The 17,457-nt window shown below is 35.3% G+C and overlaps 1 protein-coding gene across 2 annotated transcripts in view; it reads left to right on the top strand.

The window, feature by feature from the left end:
• RABGAP1L (RAB GTPase activating protein 1 like) overlaps positions 1-17,457 on the top strand; it is a 697,071-nt gene that overhangs the window by 81,478 nt on the left and 598,136 nt on the right. For both annotated transcript variants that reach the window (XM_031968366.1, XM_031968367.1), the window contains exons 4-7: positions 3,290-3,500; positions 5,652-5,826; positions 11,711-11,868; positions 14,703-14,813. In XM_031968366.1, coding sequence (XP_031824226.1) covers positions 3,290-3,500; positions 5,652-5,826; positions 11,711-11,868; positions 14,703-14,813 — 655 coding nt within the window. The remainder of the gene's footprint in view (positions 1-3,289; positions 3,501-5,651; positions 5,827-11,710; positions 11,869-14,702; positions 14,814-17,457) is intronic.

Genomic DNA, 17,457 nt, shown 5'->3' on the forward strand with positions numbered 1-17,457 from the left:
GAAATTAAGGGCAATAGATGTGAGATGTTGGAATTAGTGGACTTTTGCCTCCATAGGGGCTTGGTTTGGGGTAAAGGTATATAATTCTGAGAGACTGTAACTTGAGATAGCAGTCAGGAGGCCAGCAGTTTGAGGGACAAGAGTTGAGTAACAATGGATACAGTTGGGTGGGTAAGAACCCAGGAAAGGGTTCATGTAGAAGTTACTTGAGCTGTGAACAGAAGGATTCTGCAAGGGTGATGAGAGATACATCCAGGCAGGGTTTGATGAGATCATGGAGTGCAAGAGAGGGGATAATGTCCAGTGTGGTTGGAAAGATGGATTGGGGCTGGATTGTGAAGGACTTTAGAAGGTAAACAGAGGAGTTTATATTTGATTTTAAAGTTAATAGAGAGACTCTGGAATTGTTTGAGTAGTGAAGTCATATTTAAGGAAAATTTCTTGGTAAACATTCAGGGCTTTTTTCTTTCTGACTACAACCAATTTTTCCAGCACTGTTTTCTGAGCCTATGCACATGATCTCCATTGCACTGCTTTAGTTTTGTATTGCTGTCTCCCACCTATCACCACATTTTATAAAATGTTCTCCTCCTTAGTTCTACTTGTGGAACTCTTTCTCTTTCTTTGTGACTTAACTTGGTGCTACTTCCTCAGTGAAACTTTCCTCAGTTCCTTGAATGTGTTCTCCCTTGTCAACATTTTCTAGAACTATGACCTTCAAACTTTTTTTGATCATATACTTTGATCAAGAATTTTTTCCCCCTAGTACTTCTGCTAAGGGTGGAGAACTGGAAATTTTTACTAATGGGCTGTCCAGATACTTGTGTGGGTGCATATTTCAGAGTTAAGTTGTAATTCCCCCGAGCTCCTGACATTTGAATCTGGCTGAAAAGGAAGAAGATTGGGGACTTGCCCATTTAGAGGGAGGGAATGAGGGTATATGAAGGGTAAATATGGGTTGTGTTAGAAACAGTTCCTTTGATTGGCTATCTTGGAAGGATGGGATATGGTTGATTTTTTTCGATCGTTGTTTGGGAATCATGCTATGACTGCCCGCGTGGCCCTCATTTTGGAGATTACTGGCCTAAAATTCTTTGTCTGAACATTGCTCATGCACCATTATCTCATTTTCTATTTACTTGTGTATATATTGTATTTTCCATCCTTTGTATGTTTGCAAACACTTTTATGGCAGGTTCTAGTTTTTCATATTCATATTTCTAGCATTTAGCATAGTGCTTTGCAAGCCACGAATGCTTAATAAATGTGTATTGATTTGCTACTTCTTAGGTATAGAGCCCATTATATAGTGAGAGTACAGTAGCCACACCCTTGGACTAATTGTCAAGAATAGTCATGAATATAGTGAATTTTTTAGGCTTGAATGTCCATGGGAACAGTTGAGGTGCTGTAGACTTGAGAGTTTTGAACCTAATATGACTGGTCAATCCACCCACTAGAATAAAAGAAGCCCTTGCTTATCCTTGGCAGTGGTCACAAATGCGTGCATTAGCATTTCCAAAGCTGATAAGCTTGGAGCAGAAGAAGCAAAAGAGAGAGGGAGGGGAAAAAAAGGAAAAAAAATGAAGAGGAAAGAGAGCAAATGATTGGGAGATGCAGATCTAGATGACAAGAACAATGAGAAGCTCACTGAATGGGACAAACATGGCCAAATAGAAGGAGAGGGAAAAAGGAACATTTAGAATGCATTAATATATAGGTTACTAAAACTTCTAAGGGCATTGCTGTGTTAAAATCTAGTATAATAAATTCTTTTAGCTATGGATATTCATAGCAATGACTTTGAGTCTTCTCTAAGAGAATATGTTTTTTTCTCTAAGGCAGGAAAGTTTTGCCTAGATTTCCACTAAGATGTGTTTAAAGTTTGTTTTTTTGATGGTTAATTAACCTCTCTTCTTTGCTCTTGCTTTCATTCCCTAATTCTATTTTATTTCTCTACTTCCTTGCCCTGATATCCATCTTTCTCTTTTCTCCACATTGTTCTGTATAAATAAGATATTCCTATATGTGGGGGTATATGGTATTGAGATTTTCTTTATATCTTCTCTGGTGCCTGTGCTGCATATGGGAATTTGATAAATGTCAGTTGAATTATATATTTAACTGCAATATTATAACTGCTTCTACTATCAAACTATCTTGTTTTTCCCTTTCTTTATCTCTCTCTGTACATGCACAGTCCTTCCCATCTCTGTCCCTTCAAAACATATAGACACAGACACACACAGAGACATTAAACTCTTCCCCTCCTCCCCCCCCAATACACACACAGAGAAAAACACATACTTCTGTAGGAAAAGGATGAGAATGAGAAAAAGAATATCTATGAATCAGGCTGTTTAGGGAAACACGTGTGTGCGAGCACACACACACATACTCACAAATGATAAAAATAGTTTACATGCTGAGAGCTCCATCTGGCTTACACAAAATCTTTTTTTATGCTATTATTCTTTTTTCACATACAACTGCCTCTTTATTTCTTGTTGTAGATAGATATGGAATAACCATTTTGAAACTGCAATTTATGTAAATTCCATTAGACATTTGAAGTTCAAAGTTATTTTTTAAAACTTTTGCATAGGAAATAACTTTCTGTTTCAATTTTGATTTACAAGAATAAGATTCTTCTTTGTATTAACTGTCTGCAAATGCTGTTACTATTTGATTAGTATATACTATATATACATACTATATGATGGTACCATCAAGAAAATTAAAAAAGTTGCAGTCAGAGACAATTTTTGTTTATAAGATCATGGATTTTTAAAAAATTGGATTTCATAGTGTAGGTAGTCTCTGACTGATAGCTTCCTCCATCAGTGTGGATGAGAACCTTTTCTGCAGTTTGAGGTATTTGCCGAATTATTGCTGAGGGCAATTGAAAAGTAAATGATTTTCACAGCTAATATGTATCAGAGGTGGATGTTGAACCTCCAGGTCTTTATGACCCCAAGGCCAGCTCTCTGTCCTTTTTGCCATGTTGTGTCTCATAATCATAGATTCTTTAACAAATATCTCTAGACTAATCGATTGATTTTTAGAGGAACTTCAACCATTTAGTTAACACCCAGATGAATGAATTGAGGCCCAAAGAGATTGTGACTTTTTCAGGGTCACATAATGGTATTTAAAATTTTAGGCAAGATGTGAATCTAGGTTTTCTGACACCAAACACAGCCATTTTATCACCAAAATATGTGATTGGTTTTTGTTTGATTTTTTTTTTTAATGTGTGTATACTTTTCTATTATTTTTTCTTTTTTAGAAGTTTCTGCTCTCCGACCGCCTTCTCCCAATGAACCACTAGAGGAAGATAGTGTATTATTTAATAAACTGACTTACTTAGGATGTATGAAAGTTTCTTCTCCTCGAAATGAAGTAGAAGCTTTACGAGCAATGGCAACCATGAAATCTTCCTGCCAGTTTCCCTTTCCTGTCACTCTTTATGTGCCAAATGTTCCAGAAGGCTCTGTAAGGTAAGTTCTGTTTCCCCATTTTGAAGAAAGAGATAATTTTTAGCTGAATTTTATAGATTTATTTATTTGCTTAATTTTGATTCAATTTTATTTTTAGCTCCAAATTCTTTTTCTCCTTTACTTTGTCCCTTTTTACCTTAAGAAAGTAAGAACAACAAAATTCATCACAAACATGTATAATTGAGCAAAATAGATTTCCATTATTAGCCATGTCACAAACAATGCCCTGAAATTAATTTTAAAAAATTTCCATATAAAATTGCCTTTGAATTCATCCATTTTTTGTGTGTGCATTTAAAATGAAAGTCCAAGTTAGTTTTAAATGCATGCATTCTATTTGCCAAGTATAACTTGGGATGAATTGATAATTTGTGAAATTATGAAATGGGGCCAGGTATGCCCAGTTCTGTGGGTACTCATTGGGAAGGATTACAGTGGACATCATGAAATGGGGTGTCAATCACTTTACTCAAACATGAAGAATATGGAGACAAAAATCCCATAAAGGCAGAGATAAATGGTGAAAACTGACCAGTAGTAACATGAGAAAGGAAATAGGACAATGAAGGGAATGGTAGGTAGTGTGGGAAAGAGAATGGGGAGAGAGAGAGGCAGAAAGAATCACTGACATCACTGTGGATTAGAATTGGGAGCACTCAGCAGGATGGACCCAATGGAAGAGAATGTTGGGGGTAGGAGTTTGAGGTCTCATTTTTATATGGTTGTGTTTTTTTTTTTTTTTTTTGACCAACTTCTATCTGTGCTATTCTGTTTATTAACATTGAAACTATCTCAAAGTTATTAGTAAAACTTCAAACTCTTTACCTCAAAGTTATCTTATCACCACCTTTGTGGGGCTCTATTATGGAATGTTGACAAAGAGCCCTTAGAGGGTTTCCCCTGGTTGAACACATATTATCAGGATGTAAATTTTAGTTATTATATGATGCAGTTTTGAAATTATGCTCATTTTATCTTTGGAATGGTCTGGATGTGATTTCTAGGTTCCCCTTTGCAATCTCATTTTCTTCCATTGCTCCTTTACACTGGCCACTCAAAAACTTACCACTCTGGCTAAAAGAGGAGGAGATGGGTCAGGGTGACAAGAAGACTATCTGATTAGGTTTGGATGGTTAAATGGAAAACAAAAGTAGACAATAGTTCTCTCTCTTCCCTCCCTCCTTTCTTTCCTTCCTTTGGAATTTCAAGGTAGTTAGAGAAATGGCTGCTCATTGCCAGATCATACCTTCCTCCTTCCATTGATTCTAGAACATGATTTTCCCTTAGTCCAAGCCTCTGTACCTTTCCTTGGAGGACAAGCTTCACTGAGGTGTTTACATTCTAAACCACTTGTATCACACAACCCTAGACCAATGGAATCATTTGTTAAGCAAGGTCTTGAGTCAAATGTTTTCTTTGCTTCTGCTATTTAAGAGCTTTATGAGAATGACTTATAAAATCAAAAACATAAGATTCATAACACAATATACTCAGCCCTCTCCTAGGAGAAGGAAAAACTTCAGTGTTCCTAATGGAGGGTTAAAATTGTGACCTCTTAGTATTTTGTCTTTATCAGGTTAGTCACTGGTGTCCTCCATTGAATTTTCTCCTGTACCACTGAATAGATATAACAGATCACTTATGACCAGTTGTAGTTTGTGGAAGACAAAAAACTACAAAATAGAAATAGCTTAAAGAAATAGAACAAATAACTAACATTTATGTAGGATTATAAAATTTGCCAAATACTTTACATGTAAAGCACATGTCATTTGGTGACATGGCTAATGACTGTTCATGAAAGCAAGCAAGAGAATTAAATGTTGGATGTACATTTGTTGATCCCAAAGAAAGGCTATTGATTGTAATATCAGTCCATTCTAGCCATCAGTTTTTTATTAGAAAGTAGAGACTAGTAGTTGTTGTGGTGGTTTTAATGTACCGCCATGTGCTTCTGAGCTTACATTTATAATTTATAAACCATGCATGCTAATGGGATCTAAATCTAGTTATTGAGCTTAAGCCTGAATTTATTTCAAAACTCTTTTGAGCCCTGTATGGGAATAGTCCTTCTTTCTAATTACAATCCTAAAGTAAGGAATGAGCAGTGAAAAATACATTTGGGCTTTTTCTGTTACCTTTGTTTTGCAGAATAATAAACCAATCTAGCAATGTGGAAATTGCATCATTCCCAATTTACAAAATACTATTTTGTGCACGTGGCCATGATGGGACAACAGAAAGTGATTGCTTCGCATTTACAGAGAGTTCTCGTGGGACAGAAGACTTTCAGATACACATTTTCTCCTGTGAGATTCAAGAGGCAGTAAGTATCACATATCCTAGTGATCTGCTGTAGTGAGAAAGTTAATTAAAACAATGTTAATAGGATCTACATCTGCATTAATTAGTGTTGGGATAGGATGGCACCTGTGTTTCACTTCTATTCCTTGAGGAAACTCTCTGTGCCAGTGCAGGTGGGCATCTTCTTCACAACCTGCTTGGAATAGTAGCGCTCTCATTTTTTAGTGCTGGGACCCTGGTCTGCTCTTAAAAATTATTGAGGATTCCAGCACCCCAACCAAAGTTCTTTTGTTTCTATGGGTTCTATCTGTTGATATTTAGCATATTATAAATTAAAACATGTTGTTATTATTATTATTGTTATTTTGGATTTTTTTTGCTTTTTGCTGAGAGGCAATTGGGATTAAGTGACTTGCCCAGGGTCACACAGCTAGAGCCTGTTAAGTGTCTGAGGCCAGATTTGCACTCAGGTCCTCCTGACATCAGGGCTGGTGCTCTATCCACTGCGCTACCTAGCTGCCCCACATGTTAGTAGTATTGGGAAAATAATTTTGACTTCTCATACTTCCAGAAAGGGTCCCGGGGCTCCTCATACTTTATGAATTGCTGACTGAGGTCACCGAGAAGTTGTCTCTCCTGGGTTCACATGGCCATTTTGTATGAGACGAGAGACTTAAAACCTAGGACTTTACACCTCCAAGATCAGTAGCATGTGGTATATAGGTGTACAGAGAGTGTACTGTAATATTAGGATTTGAATAGATTTCTTAAAATGAAGTGATGATTTGTGGTAGCCTAGAGCTACATGGAAAGAACTGAATCATAGAGAGTGCCTATTTTAGTGCAGAGTTAAATTAGTTTAGTTGAGAAACAACTTCCATGAAGAAGGGAATAAGCATTTATATAGTGCCTACCATTATATGCTAGGCATTGTGCACAGCACTTAAACAAACAAACAAATATTATCTCTGCTCCTTATAAAAATCCTGGTAGTTAGGTGCTATTGTCATTATTGCCATTATACAGATGAGTAAACTGAGGCAACCAGAGGTTAGAGTGATTTGAAGATAGATTCACACTTAGGTTTTCCTGACTCTAGGCCCAGTGCTCTGTTCAATGTCAGCAGCTTGGATCATTTCAATTTAGCACCATGTTGTAGACAACTCAAACAGCATGAGGCTTTTTTTAGACTTTTTCCTCCTTATGTTATCAAAAAGAAAGGAAGTAGTATCTGTCAGCATTCTTATTTAATGGATTGTTAAAGATGATTGAAAAAAAAATCACATGATGGTAGTTGCTTTATGTAAAATTAGCTTTTACAGGTTTGTTATTTTTGTTTTTGTTTTGTTTTCAGCCAATGCTTATTTGTGAAGTGGCTAACTAAAAGATTATTTTTTGCTCTGAAAAACTGAGTAATTAATGTGTAAATGTTCTTGCTTAATGCAAAGGATTTTCAAATTCCTAGCCAATTTCCCCTACCAATCAATCAACTATTTCATCAGTAAATGTTTATTAAGCTCCTACTGTAATGTTCCAGACTCTGTGCTCAATATTGGAGAAACATAGAAAGTCATGTCAGTCAATCCCTGACCTCAAGGAACTCACAATTTAATGAGAGTACACAGCACATAAAAGAAGCTGAAAAGTAGAGAGAAGAGAAGGGAAAGCTATTGTTGATGCAGGGATATGGCGGAGTCCTGCAGGCAGTTAAAGGAAATGAGCTGAGGGGCCATAGTTGATTTCATTTCGCTGAATGATGAGTTTCTGGAGATCATGAAGCTCAGGAAAGCATTTAGGTAGGAAATGACCAGATAGCCCTTCTAAAGTGATGAAGGATCATCATTCTCATAAGGAGGAAGTCTCCAATGGGCTAAGTGACTTACCCAAAGTCACATAGGTCATAAGTGACAGAGGTAGAATTTGAACCCAGATCGTCTTGATTTTGAGGCTAGGTCTCTGACCTTTATGCCAGGATACTTTAGTTTAATTTATATTTTTAAAAATGTGGATAAAACAGAAAAACCGTCATGTGTGAGCAATATTATTTAATATTGTTTGAGACTATTTAAAATAACTAGATAGTGTAAAATCCTTGAGAGTCTACCTATCAAAACAGACATAGGAACTATGTGAACATAAATACAAAACACTTTTTTTTGGCATAAAGTTAGATGTAAATAATTGAAGTAATAGTATTGTACATGGGTAGGTAAGGCCAATATAATTGTTGCCAATATTATTGTTGAGGTGTAAAATGGATAATTTTAATTATTTTAAATTAAATTTTTTATATAAATAAAACCTATGTAGCCAAGAATAGAAGAAATTCAGAAAAATGGGAAAAACTTTAATAGATTATCTCTCAGATAAGATGTGATTGGGCTGGAATATTGCTCTAGTGTAGGAAATGATCGTCGGTTTATTTAGAAAAACATGACAAGACTTGGACATATGAAAGAAGATGCTATTTAGCTTTAGAGAAAGATAATAGAAGAAAATAAACACAGTACAGTCATATATATATATGTGTGTGTGTGTATGTTTATAGATATCTATATGTGTGTGTGTGTATATATCCATGTTTAATTGTAGCCTTCTTTGGGGGTGGGGGAAGACGAAAAAAGAAAATTAAATAGGATTGTTATGAGGATCCAATGAAAAAGAGAGACAAAGAGAATCAAAGAGAGACAAAGAGAAGGGAGGGGGGATAGAGACACAGAGAGAGGCCGGGGTAGGGGAGGAGAGAGAGAGAGAGAGAAGAGAGAAGAGAGAAGAGAACTATATTTGATCCTTATACATTCCATTAGAGGCGAGAAAAAACAGATGGTAGAGAAGTGATAGTTCAAATTTGGCAGCTGTTACTTTTATACCTGTCTGATTTTTGGATTCCTGGAGCCTACTTGCATTGAAATGGATTTGGCAAAATGGGAAGAATCTGTTGTTTGAAGAGTCAGAGAGTGTTAAAAAGCAAATTAAAGGGATGTGTTTTTCATTATTTTATGTAATTGTGATGTATATAACATTTTTAATTTGGGGACACTTATCTCTCTATCTTTTTCATGGTGATGTAGAGGAGTGTGTGGGGAAATGTTTATTATAGTTTTGGTAATAGTTTTTGAGAATGAACAGAGTTGTGTTGTATTCTACTTTTAGTCATTTTGGAAATGGTACATACCTTCACTTCCAAAAGTACATGTTATGGTACAGATTGTTAAAAGAAGTCCACATATCCTTGTATTATGTAGCACTTGTGGCTCTGTGGTCAAGTGTCTTTAATCTTTAATATAAAATTCTCTTTCTTTTTTTGGGGGGGGGGGTAAGAATGAGCATGAATTAGTATTTATGTAAGTAATTCCTGAACTTTATTGTAGATATCACCCATATTAGAGCTGAAAGGGACTGTTGAGTGTCCATTCCCATCATTTTGAAAGTGAAGAAACTGAGGATCAAGGAATTTGTGATTTGTCCAAAGGGACAGCAAAGTGATGGGAAAGTCGGGCCTATCATGTCTCCTAACTGTGGGCATATTTGAAGCTGGGGTCTGTGCTGGTCCCTCTTGTTTTCTCTGTACTCTCACTGTACCTCATAGTTGTGTTATAGGTTCAGTTCGGTTTTCATCTATTTCAAAATGACTGAGGAATAAACAAGTAAGTGTGTGTGTGTGTGTGTGTGTGTGTGTGTGTGTGTGTGTGTCTGTTGGTCTATTCATTTAATTTCCCTAGTTTTTCTCCTGAGTTGAAGTTTCTCATGTCCACCTACCATAAGATCTTTTGAACTGGATATCCCATATGCATCTCAAACTGAGTTTGTTCAAAATAGAGCTAATCTTTCATCCTTTCTTCAAATCCCATCCTTTTCTGGAGTCTTTTTTTCTTTTTTTGTGAGGGCCTCCATTCTTTTAGTTTACCAGCTTTACATCCAGGTTCTCACACTTGCCTCGCTGCTCTTTCTCACCTCACATAATCAGTTTTACTGTAAATATCGATCTTTGTCCATTCCCCTATACCTAGAATGCACTTTCTCCTTACCTCCACATTTTAGAATTCCTGGTTTCCTTAAAAACTCAGCTGAAATGCCATTTTCTGGAACAGACCTTTCCTGGTTTCTCCATCTGCTAGTGCCTTTCTTGCCAAAGCTGCCTTCTGTTGGCTTTGTATCTGTCCTCTGCACACATGCAAACACGTTTGTTACGTGCATGCACTCATACACATACATGCCTGTATTGTCACACATTTTCTCTTCTGTTAGAATGCAAATTCTTAGAAGGCAGATGCTGTGTTTTTGCTTGTTTTGCACCCTTACTGCCATCCCTTGGTACAGAAATGCTTGCTGACTGACCCATTGACCCATGTTCTCATTGGCATTGGAGTGGACATTGCTAAAGGTTTTTTTCCCCACTTAGTTTCTTCCATTTTTGCAGGTTTTGGCCAAGTTTTGATGTTTTCTGAGAGAATAGCTATTAATAGAATTAGAATTTGCTGTGAGCATCAGTCGTTTTCTCTCTCTCCCAACCTTTGTGAGCAGAACACCCTGATGGAGAGTGGTGGAAGAAAAGCTCACTGCCGGAGATGGCTCTGGCCCAGCCCCTTAGGTCTTTGTGTTAGAAATGTTCACAGAGAGCTAGTAAGATATGTTTGGCGTGGTCTTGCAAAACCCTCCTGAAGAGGATTTTGCATATGAGTGAGAAAGAGAAACTGAATAATCCTACTTAAGTGATTTGATGTCAGGAATTAGAACTGATCTTTGCATGGAGGGAATGAAAGTCTTGGTCCAAATAATAGTTATAACAGTGACAACAACCACAAACATTGGTATCATGTTTAATATATACCAGACATTATGCTAAACACTACAATTACTATTTCATTTGATCCTCACAACAGCCCTGGGACTCAGGTGCTGTTAATACCCTCATTTTATGGAGGAGGAGACTGCGGTAGACAGATTAGGTGACTTGTCCAGGGTCCCCCACAGCTAGCTAGTGTCTGAGGCAGGATTTGAACTCGGGTCTTCCTGGCTCTAGCCTGATGCCACCCACCTGCCTCCAAATGAATTCATTCAGAGCAAAATATTGTAGTAAGAAGTAGGCAAGGATTTTTATCATTTTTATTATATTTCCCTCCACTTCTATCTTCATTGATTTTTAAAATTTTTTAAAAAAATTTTCATCGTTTTGTACTTGACCAGTGATCTGTAAACAGCTAACTTCAAATCATACAATAAATTTACCATATTGGTTTAAAAAACTTAAATAGACATATTCTTGGAAGCTGACTATGGCCTAGCATAACATAAGCTTAACTTTTTCTAAAAGTAAATTCATGTATTAAAATGGTCTAATAAGGTAGAGACACAGAAAGTTTTACGTTAGTATTGAGTGATATGGAAAAAGGGGTAAAAGTCAAGGTGATATTGCAAGCTGAGACAAACTTTCCTTTTCACTTTCTGGTGCGACGAGATAAGAGTAAAAGCCTTTGGTCAAAGTCAGAGGAAACTGAGGGATTATTTGTTTTGAGGTTTGGGGGTGCAGGAGGTTGCAGGAGGAGCAGGACTACTGTATGTACAAGCAAGTGGGGGAATCCCAGTGCTGATGGGGGGGCAGTTGTGTAGCAGATTTCAGTGTTCCTTTGCAGTTACTCTGGAAAAGAATCATTGATGTGAAGTGGAGAGCATTTTGTTACTGATCCCATTTAACATTTTAATCCTGTTTTCTACAGAAGATTCTACTAGTCTTCTAACATATCTGCTGAAATTGTACTTAATTTACCATTTTACATTTTTGACTAGGAGAAAAAGAGACAGGTAGACTTCACTTAGTATCTTAGTATTGAAGGGGGTGGGGGGAGAATTAGAAAGGAGATAAGACTTTTGTCTCACCGTATTTCTTCCTTTATTTTTTCATTTAGGTCAGCAGAATTTTATACAGCTTTTGTACAGCATTTAAACGTTCTTCCAGGCAAGTGTCAGATGTAAAGGACTCTGTTCTCCCTACCCCAGACAGTGATGTATTTACCTTCCGTGTGTCTTTGGAGGTCAAAGAAGATGATGGAAAAGGGAACTTCAGGTAAGGCAAATAGCCTGTGATTAGAAGAACAGCCTGTGTAGAAGTTCTGAAAACAAAATGGTAGGACAATGCCTTAAAATGGTGTTGAAAATTTGTGAGGTTTGGGCACGTGGGCGTGTGTGAAATTTGGTTCTTCCTGTATTAAGTACACCCATCCCCTGCATCTTAACATGAAGTCTGGCTTTTCAAGGACCTTTTCAGGTTCAGCTTTGTCTGATCTGAAATAATTTTTCTCTGTAATTTTCATGGCTTTCTACTGACTAGGAGGCAGGAAACTAGGCTTCCACAAAAAGACCATTTGATACTAAAACAAGAAATCAAAAAGGTGATAAAAGGTGACTTTAAAAAAATTATTTATTTGTTGTTAGTTTATATATGTGTATATAAATATAATTTTTTTTAAAGCCACCTTTCTCTACCCACTGTTTACTATTTCCTCAGCTGAAAGAATTTTCAGAAACATTTTTTAAAAGGAGGATGAAACTAATTGGGGAAATCCATAATCAGACTTAACTAATCTTTGCTTGGAAATATAAAAGAAGAAACTAGGTCATACATTGCTGAAAGTTGAGGCAATTGACTTCTTGCTTGATTTCTGCAATGACACAGAGGCTTAAAATATATTGCATCAAGAAGAGCAATGGGTAGGTAATATAGATGAAGGGTGATGATAGTTAATTTAACTATGAAGAATACTTGTAAAAATACTAAAAGAGATGGAGTCTGGGTGTGTGAGAAAGTGACTTCCTGCTTTCTTTTCCTTTTTTAAATGTGGAATGAATCTCCTTGTTCCAAGTGAATATATTGTTGATGATATTGTTAGGTAGCATTTTGTTTTAGGACAAAATATATTTTGCATTCGTGATGAGTGAATTTGAAAGCTACTGATGTTATTTTGTGTGTGAGCAGAAGAGATCACTTTGTTGGCTAAGCCAATTCATAAGTATAGACTGTAGTTAATGAAGACTAGTCAGCTGGAGGCCACTACTAACCACACTGGGATTTAATTGTTGATATGTTAATTTAGTAATGATTTTATTATTTTTTCCTTGTTTTGAATTTATTCAGTGCCTATTATGTGCCAGGCACTGTGCTAAGTACTTAGGATACAGAAAAGGCAAAAGATAGTTTCTGTTTCAAGTTACTTATAGTTAAGACAAGCAAATAACTATGTATAAACAAATCTTGTACAGGATAAATAGAAAATAACTGAGAAAAAGCACTGGAATGAGGCATTGGGGAAGGCTTCTTTCCTTCACTTCCCCCAATAGCTCTTTTTCTCTCCTTTCCCTTTGATTTGAGTCTCTTTTCCTTTTTCTCTCCATTCTAACTTCTCTCTTCCCCTCTTTTTTTTTTTTTATCCATCTCTTGTCTTTTCTCCCATGACTTTCTTAATATAGTTGACATTTCCCACCACTGACTGACTTCTTTTCCACTTGTAGACTCCTGAAATTCTCACATCTTTTCTAAACAAAGGACTACTTTGCTATCTCTCTTTCATCTTCTACTTTTTTTTTTTTTTTTAATTTTTACAAAAAATTTGAGCCTTTTTTGAGCTCTTTTTGAAACTCTTTTGAATTTTAGGCCAGGGTTAGAATCTAATACTCTGTGGTTAGATCTTACTTTTTTTTTGCATTAATTTCCTTTTAAAAGGTAAAAATTCTATTTAGCTTCCATATTCAAAGCAGATTTGCTCATTTCTATTGTAAAGGATTATGTTGAATTGAAAGACATATTTTGGAAAATTAGTTTTATAGCTTTTTTGATGATTAAGAAATACTACTGATAACAATGAGCCTATTATGTTTTGTGAATTTTGTGTCAATTACATTTTGTTTCCATTTACATTTTGTTTCACATTATCTTTTCTTTATATGACTTATCTTTTTATCTTGAGAATTTTTTCATTATGTTAATTTATCTTGGTTTTAAAAATGATGTGAGAGGCTTGTTGATTGATTGTGTTGGGAGACTAAAGGATAGATGATAGATGGCCTGGGCACTGCTCCGGTGTCTTCAGACAATTAAAAGAACTAGGAGGACTCCAGCAAGCTCCCTATGAAGTAGTTAGAGAGAACCATTTTGAGTGTTACACAGGAATGTATGTATGTGTTGAATATGTTCAAGTAGAAGGAAGCTCCTTATGAGTGAGATCACTGGTTCTTTTTAATGCTGAAATATTTAAGTGAACCTGGACCTGAGCTCAGAAGATTTTGTTTGAATCTTGATTTGACCAATGGCTAGTTGTGTGACCATTGGCAAGACACTAGACTTTTCTGATTATCAATTTCCCCATCTTTAAAATTTTGTTACAAATTTTGTTAGCTGCCTCAAAGTTGTTGTAAAGGAACTTCTCTGTGTTCTTTCAAATGCTATTCAAATTGTGAGTTGCTATGAATATTAAAAAGTAGTAAGCATAATGATTTGGAGTTTGCATTTGAAGTCTGAGGAAGAGAGGTACTCCTTTAAATGGAGGAGGGCATAAATAGGCAAAGAGTCCAAATTAGGCATGTATAAAAATAAGACATAATATATCCTGTAAGATCTAAAAATTGACCTTTATATATATTTTCTTCTGATAGTTACAGTTAATTAATTTCTTTGGAAAGAAAGCTTTTGGAATCCAATTAAAAATATTGATAGCATTCTATTTGTGTGAGCTTTTTGTAGTTTAACTGTTGAATCTATACTGCTTATGTGTACTTATGTATGTAGTGAGCACTTGGTATGCTTTTAGCAAAAATGATTATTGGCAGATTACATGGATTGATGTAATTATGTTTTTAGATAATTTCTTGTGTTATATTTTATTCTTGTTATTGTGTACATTTCAGTCCTGTGCCTAAGGACAGGGAGAAATTTTACTTCAAATTGAGACAAGGAATTGAAAAGAAGGTTGTGATCACAGTGCAACAACTGTCCAACAAAGAACTAGCAATTGAAAGGTAAGTCATTTCATTATCGAGAATTTAAAAACTGTTTAATATCTGGGACAAAAATGACTCGGGGTGTTGTAGGTGTGACATGGGTGTGTACAGATGTGCACTTTTAGTACCCGCAGATACATGTATGTGCTTACATACTTGTTATGTTTATGTACCTATAGTTACACGTGCATGTACATCTATGTACACGTGTGTGTACATGAACTTAGTGGGCTGTGGTAATTAAGAGACTTTTATAATTATGTCCTTTGGCAAACTACTTGCTTCATCACCTCATTGATCCATCTTAACTAGAGATAATTTGAATACCTCTTTTGTGTTAGATCCTAATGAACTAATCGAAAAAGGGTACTTCATTATATTCAGTATAGTATTATTATTTCTGTTGCAACTTAGAACCATTTTGAAATGAGTAAAAGTGGCAATATGTGAACATAAATATAAATAGCTCTCTGTGAAATAGAAAGAGCCATGCAAAGTTTCACACAGGAAGAAGTACATGAATGAGCTTAGTAATTTAACTTTTAGACATCCTTATTCTTAATGACTAAATCTTCAGTTTTACAATGATCCAGCAGGTGGCAGTCTTGTCAAGTGAATTTGTAAAATTCATGCACTGCTTATAAAACTGACTGGTTAAAGAGGAATAATTTTGTTTCGTAAACAGTAGGAATGTAATTACATGATGCTGTGTGGTTGCAATGTAGTTTATTTACATCCTTTCATTTTATCTTCCCAACATCATTGTGAAATAAGTCCTAGAAATATTGCGATCTCTGTTTTACAGGTGAATAAGAGAAATTAGCTGATTTGCCCAAGATTATAGAGTTTAGAAGTTGTGGGAAAAGCTCTTTTCACTGTATTGTATTATACTGTACTGTGAAAGAGCATCTGCAGGAAAGAGTAACTTCAGAGGAGCCTGAATCTCATTTTCTTATAACTACTTGAGGTGAAAATGAAAATGCATTTTGCTAAGGGACTTTATTTCTTTATTTGTAGATCAGGTGTTACGGTTAAGAAATAATAGTTCAAATAATTGAAAACAATTATTTTCTGTCTTTTTTTGTTTATACAACAACATGGAAAAAAAACACATTTCCTATTATCCCATTGAAATATGTGCACTTCAAACTAGATGTGTATATCTAGGCAAATCTTGCCTATGGTATACATTTAGCTAAGTCCCTTGAAAGCATGAACTAGGTATCTTCACTACCTAAAATAGTCCCTTACTATCAATTACACTTAATAAGCACTTTCAGAAAGAGAGAATATACATACATGTACATGCATACACACATACATATATATACATATTTGCATATATAAAAACATAGACTCATGCATCATTGTATCTGCATATACATCTGGATAAGTGTCTGTTGATACATTTTTACACAACAGTTGCAGAATGCAGAGTTGTTCACGATTTAACTGCTTAATCTGAGCTCTGAATCATGGGAGATTGCTAACAGTAGTAGTGGGTGGCAGGTTTTACCACCGGTACTTTTTCTTTGTAGGGCTATTTTACAATTGAATTAAATAACTAGTTTAAAGCTCACCTGCAGCTGATTTTATTTTCCTAGATTTTCATCCTGTAAGTTTTATTTAATTAAAAAAAGTTTTCTTTTTAGTAAATAGCTATATTTTCTTTTCCCTATTCAGTTTGTATCTTTTTTCCCCTCATAATTGTTAATAATAATAACTAGTAACATTGCATTTACTATATGCCTAATACTATGCTAAAAGCCTCATCAAAATTATTGCATTTTATCCTCACAATAATCCAGAGAAGTGGTTACTCTTTTTATTTCCCTTTTATAGTTGAGGAAATTTAGGGAAACAAAATGAAGTAACTTGTGCAAAGTCACGTTATTTGTAAATACCAGGCTCATTGCTCTATCCATTGTGCCATCTAGGTGCCTCATGCTTTGTCTGTCTTTTGACCATTTCCCGGTTCATTAATTCCATCTTTAAAAGGACAATTGGGAAAAATAACAGGCAGTACATAAATTGAAATTTTAGATTTATTAGTCATATCATTTCTTCGATTCCTTTGGATATTTGTGGAACATCAAGAAAGTTCTTTTCTTTTATCCTCTATGATTCTACCAGGTATGATGACAGTGTTTTCTTTGTGTTACTCAGAATTTTAACTTACTTCCACAAGTATTGATTTACAACATTTCCATCCAAATGAACAGTTTGGAAACTTAAATACATCTTAAGAAAAGATTACTTTTATTGCTCTGCCAATTAATTTTCATTGGGAAATCCATATTTTAGCTTTCTGTGAAGTTGATAACATATAGAGAATGTTGATATTTCTCCTTTTGCAACCTTCTTGGGGAAAAGTTAAGAATAAAATCTTTTCCCTATATGTATCTGGCACAAAATCTACTTTGATTTTGGAGACAGCTAAAATTTTAAGAAGTGTAAGAAGCTATAGTCTAGAAGATATTGCATGCATTTTATATGAAAAATGGTAGTAATTATAGATTACATAAATATACTAAAGGGAGATATCTTTCTTCATGCAACTAGTTAAGTAGAAGTAAAATAACAATAATAATTAGCATTTATAGAGTGCTCTAAAATTTGCAAAGCTGTTTGTCAATATTGGCTTATTTTATCCTCCTAATAA

The sequence above is a fragment of the Sarcophilus harrisii genome, chromosome 4, assembly GCF_902635505.1.
Source record: "Sarcophilus harrisii chromosome 4, mSarHar1.11, whole genome shotgun sequence".
Taxonomy (NCBI): domain Eukaryota; kingdom Metazoa; phylum Chordata; class Mammalia; order Dasyuromorphia; family Dasyuridae; genus Sarcophilus; species Sarcophilus harrisii.